Source organism: Triticum dicoccoides, chromosome 6B (genome assembly GCF_002162155.2).
Source record: "Triticum dicoccoides isolate Atlit2015 ecotype Zavitan chromosome 6B, WEW_v2.0, whole genome shotgun sequence".
Taxonomy (NCBI): Eukaryota; Viridiplantae; Streptophyta; class Magnoliopsida; order Poales; family Poaceae; genus Triticum; species Triticum dicoccoides.
Genome location: NC_041391.1, coordinates 612,237,659 through 612,242,509, shown reverse-complemented (window position 1 = coordinate 612,242,509; position 4,851 = coordinate 612,237,659). Strand labels below are relative to the sequence as shown.

The 4,851-nt window shown below is 52.6% G+C and overlaps 1 protein-coding gene across 1 annotated transcript; it reads right to left on the bottom strand.

Annotated features, from left to right (window-relative positions):
- Positions 1 to 1,447: 1,447 nt before the first annotated feature.
- LOC119325888 lies at positions 1,448 to 2,288 on the bottom strand. The gene has a single exon (XM_037599611.1). The coding sequence runs from the start codon at positions 2,249 to 2,251 to the stop codon at positions 1,754 to 1,756; it is 498 nt and encodes a 165-aa protein (XP_037455508.1). The 5' UTR covers positions 2,252 to 2,288; the 3' UTR covers positions 1,448 to 1,753.
- Between the last annotated feature and the right edge of the window lie 2,563 nt (positions 2,289 to 4,851).

Sequence of the window (4,851 nt, the reverse complement as noted above, 5' to 3'; positions counted from 1 at the left end):
GAAGCCCTGCAGAAATAGCACAAGCTCCACCACCACGTTGTCATGCTGCCGGAGCTCTCCCTCAACTTCTCCTTCCCCCTTGCTGGATAGTCCCCGGGCTGTACGTGTGTTAAACGCGGAGGCGCCGTCCATTCGGCGCTAGATCAGATCTTTCGCGATTTGAATCGCCGTGAGTACGACTCCATCATCCGCATTCTAGTAACGCTTCCGCTTAGCGATCTTCAAGGGTATGAAGATGCACTCCCTCTCTCTCTCTCTCTCTCTCTCTCTCTCTCTCTCTCTCTCGTTGCTAGCATCTCCTAGATTGATCTTGGTGATACGTAGGAATTTTTTTGAATTATTGCTACATTCCCCAACAATCCCTGGTTGAAGAACCGGAGGAGCGCCCAGCGCTAGAGCATATGAGGCCAAGCATTGCGACACGATGCATGTTTCAGAAACATAGCTCCGGTTATAGAAATCGTCAAAGGAGTGCTCGGTATGTGAGCTCGTCTTCGTCGTGCTGGAGTAGAGGCGGCTGCTCGGGGTGCTGGGTCGGAGGAGGCGCGGAAGCTCTGGCGGCCAGCGGCGCTCTAAGGCTGAGACGCTCAGACTATGGTGTGGCAGCCGTGATGTCTCGGCGGACCTTTGCAGCAAGGTCCTTGTTGTAAAGCCCCTGAGCGCAACAAGCTAACTGTTGCAACGGTCCTTAGTTAGTTGCGACAGTAGATCGGACGGCTATTTGGGGTGACATCCGACGGCTGCTGAGGCGGCTGATCTAATCTGTTTATCACCCGGTGAACACATATCACCGCCCTTATTTCCTGGGAAATGATTTGGATCAGCCGGCGGATAACCACGCATGCGTCCGCCGCCTTCATGGTCGTTGGATTAGATGGTCAGAAGCAACGTATTTTAGACTAGTTTTTGCAACCAAGTGGTTGTTGCAATCCCCCCACCGCAATAACTGGTGTGTTGCGGGATCTAGATCTGAACCCCCACGAGAGCAGCCACCACTTGTGCTCCTCCCAAGCTCCCCCTCAATCCGACTCCTTCTCCCGTTGCTTCGCCCGCCACCGCAGACACTCGCCACCGGCAGCACGCCGGCGTGGGCGTTGTCGCGTCCGCCCACCTTCACCATGGACGTCGCCCCGTTGCAGTGCACCCAAACTCAAGCTGCATCCCGCCGTCCCGGGGGAGCACCCGCATCTGTGTCCACCCGGGGAGCTGCGTCCGCCGTCGCCCCGCTGTCCCGAGGGAGCACCGGCCTTTATTTCGACCGACGTGGTCGTTGCTTGCTGTCCGCTACCGTGAATTTCTGCAACAAAGTCTCTGTCACAGAAAAAAAACTGTAACAACCCTCTGCTGCAAAAAAAAACTAAATTCAAACAAGACCTTTATTGCAAAAAAAAATTGCAACAAGATTTCTGTTGTAAAAAGCTGAAACAAGACATCGGTTGCAAAAATAATTTGTTACTTCACCTATGTTACAACAAATTTCGCAACATAACCAGTGTTACAGAAAATTTCTGCAATATGACATGTATTGCAATGGTAGAAAGTGACCCTGGGTCGCTCAAGTGGCAGATCTGACGACTCGCGGGGCGGCGGATCTTTGCCGCGTAGCAGCGCCCTTATTTCCTTGAAATTATGTACTACAGATGATGGATCTAATCAACTGTGAAGGTTCGCTGTCCAGAGTCAAAGGACAGAAATCAAAACCAAGAAATGGTCACGCACAAGAGACAGAACTAGCTAGATTTGACGAAACAACTTAGAATATGATCCACTTCGTGGCATCGGCGCTGCTCCCGTCGGCGGCCTTCATCGTCCTGGAGTGCGCGACCGAGCACCCATCGACGGCCTTCTTACCCCCGGTCGCCGCGCGCAGCAACTTCGCCCAGAAGCTTGTCGCCGGCCTTTCCCTCCTCCTTCTCATCACCAGCACCACCTCGTCGCCGTCCACGGCCACCACCCGCTCGTGCCGCATCAGCAGCGACGGCCTCGCGGCGCGCTTGATCTCCCGGTGGAACCCGGGGCTCGCGGACCCCGACGACGCGCCGGTGGACGCCTCCGTGGACGACGCCTCCGAGTCCGAGTCCGAGTCCGAGCAGCAGGAGGAGGCCTCGCGCGCGAGGACGGACGGCAGCGTCGCCGAGGGCGAGAGGCGGGACAGGCGCTCCCGCAGGCAGAGCGGGCACACCCCTTGCTCCCCCTGCCGCCGGTGCCGCCTGCACCGCGCGCCGTCGACCTTGCTCAGCTTCTTGCCCATCACAATCGGTGCCGCGCCAATAGGATGCTCAGGTGGAGAAGCAGTTGTCGTTGTTGCTTGTGCGTCTGGGCGTGTGGCGGTCTGGGCAGGGCTATATACGTGGGTCGCGCGGGGAGTTTCGTGGATGCTGCGCGGGAACCGTGGTGGAGTTGCGATGCGATCGGGACGGAAATGGGCTGGCTGGCCATGCGTATGTACGGAGCTTGGCTGGGTCCGGGCTGGCGGCGCGTGCGCGAGGGAGGGCCGGGCTGCTCCTCGCACCGGCAGCGGCAGCCATGCACGGCTTTGTTTTCTGTTCCTTTTCACTTTTGATTTTGAGTCTCGCTTTGCCTTTGCTTTCATCTTCGTTGTAAAAAATGAGTCTTTTTGGAAGCTTCCGGCCCGGGATGTGGGACTGCACGAGGGGGATATTCATTCGTATCCTTTGGGTTTCACGGCCGGGAATTTTCGCTCCATTCTTCTCCCCTTTGCTGGGCTGCTTTCCGTTGAAATTATTTGGGTGTTTCGTCAGTGGCGGAACTAGGAATATTTGCGCCAGCAGGATGGGTTACTTCAGAACCATGATGCCGATGGTTTAGTGTGTTCGTGCGCTGTTGCAATTGCACTGCACCTGCCGGCAGGAACCCGAAGAAACTGCCGGCGATAGAGACGCACAGTACCTAGGAACATATGAAACGGACTGGATGTCGATGGATTGTGCTATGTTGTTCATTAACTCGTTGTTCCAAGCCTTGGAAAATACTAGTACATGACCGTATTTTCTTTGCGAAAAGGCGTAAGACTATGTATTATACTTCTTCCGTCCCAAAATAAGTTGTACTAAGGTTGAGATATTTATTTTAGAACCGAGGGAGCATATCACATGTCCTTACAAACACATCCTTTCACAAGAATAATAATACATCTAAAATCTTGGGGTGCTGAAGTCTTCTTTTTTTGCATCCATCGATAGCAAAATACATTTAAAATCTTGGGGGTGCCGAAGTTTTCTTCCTTTTGCATCCATCAACAATACGTCATGAGCATAGCTTCATGCTGCATCGGCGGAGCAAACACTATAAAAACGAGGAGCTTGTAGAAGCTACAACCGGCAAGTCGTCAAATGCAGACCAGTAGACGCCGGTGGGCGATCTGCGAAACAAATCGTCGCCTGGAAGGAAAAAAACTCGATAAGAGCCTGTAGAAACCCCAAAGATGATGAAGACCACAAAACCCACCAGAGCCCAGACCGATCCACCAGAAACCTAATCCAACCGAATTTCGAAAGACCCGCCAGAGACACATATTCCCACGCCTTCTGCCAACGAAAAACACACCAATAGAATGGGGATATGGCGGGGAGAACATTATTCCTACCCTGTTCGCTATCAAGATTCCGCATTCCGCTACACGGACCCCAGTTCACAACCCGCCAGTTATCCGGTATTTAAAAGATTGCATTGTGGCAACGCTCTCGCTTCATCGCCCCACACCAAAGATGAAGAGTTCCTTAAGAAAATCTGGAAAAAAAAATCACGCATGTCGCTATACAGATCTGATGTCAAGCTCGCTGCCATGTAGAACCGTGCACATGCCAGACCATTGATGAACCTCTCCGTGCTGGATCCTCTAGCCGCCGCGGGCTTCATCAACACCGCTATCGTGCACCCACCAACAAAGGCCACCACTCGAGCACACACCTCCTTCGCCGTCCCACAGCAACCCTCTAGCCTCCACAGCAAGCCCCTGGATCCAGACCTCCCTGCCGCCGCGGCCGCCTCGCGTATCATTATCGTAGTACACTACATTTTACCTCCCTTCTGCTAAAACGATAGAAACGAAGTGGCACAAAATGCTAGTGACACACTCCTATTGTTCACTGAGCCAACGTCGATGGTTACAATTCAAATTAGAGGGCGTCGGAGACAGCGAGCGGCGAAAAATGTTCATTTTCGACCTGATCAAGTCATATGATGTTTTCTGTGGAATTGGTCTCTGTCAGCCGAGTACGTGCCACGGACCGCACACACGATTTGACAGCTTCCCTGGTTCACCGGAGGACCCTTTTCGGTTTCCTTGGTTTCGCGCTAGGCTTGGACCGAGCGCCCAAAGAGAAGCACCAAAGCTGCGCCGTCGGTCCAGCTTACATGCATCATGCATGGACATGCGAGCGCGCGAGACCAAAGTTCGTTTGTGCTTTACTTGTGCCTCCAACTAGTCTCTTTTCCCCCTCGTTCGCTTGCAAGGACAAGAAGTTTTACACGCTGCGGATGGATTTTAGGGCATCTCCAACGCTGTGGAAATTTGGTCTCGCATCCGTCCGTAGACAAAAGAACAGTCCACGAACACGAATACGGAAACCGATCATCCAACGCTACCTGCATACAATTGAAATTGCATTTGAATTGACCGGATGAAAATTCATGCAAACCCGAGGAACTCATCAAAGTTCGGTTATAAAATAGCACAAATCATCCATACATAGCACGCAAATAAGTGAAATACAATAACAGTTCAAATTCAACCAAATTGACTGGGTATGCAATAAGGTTTTCATGAACAGGTCATGTCGTCCCACACCTACTGGCCCTTCAACTTCATCAAAGTGTACATACCTAAAT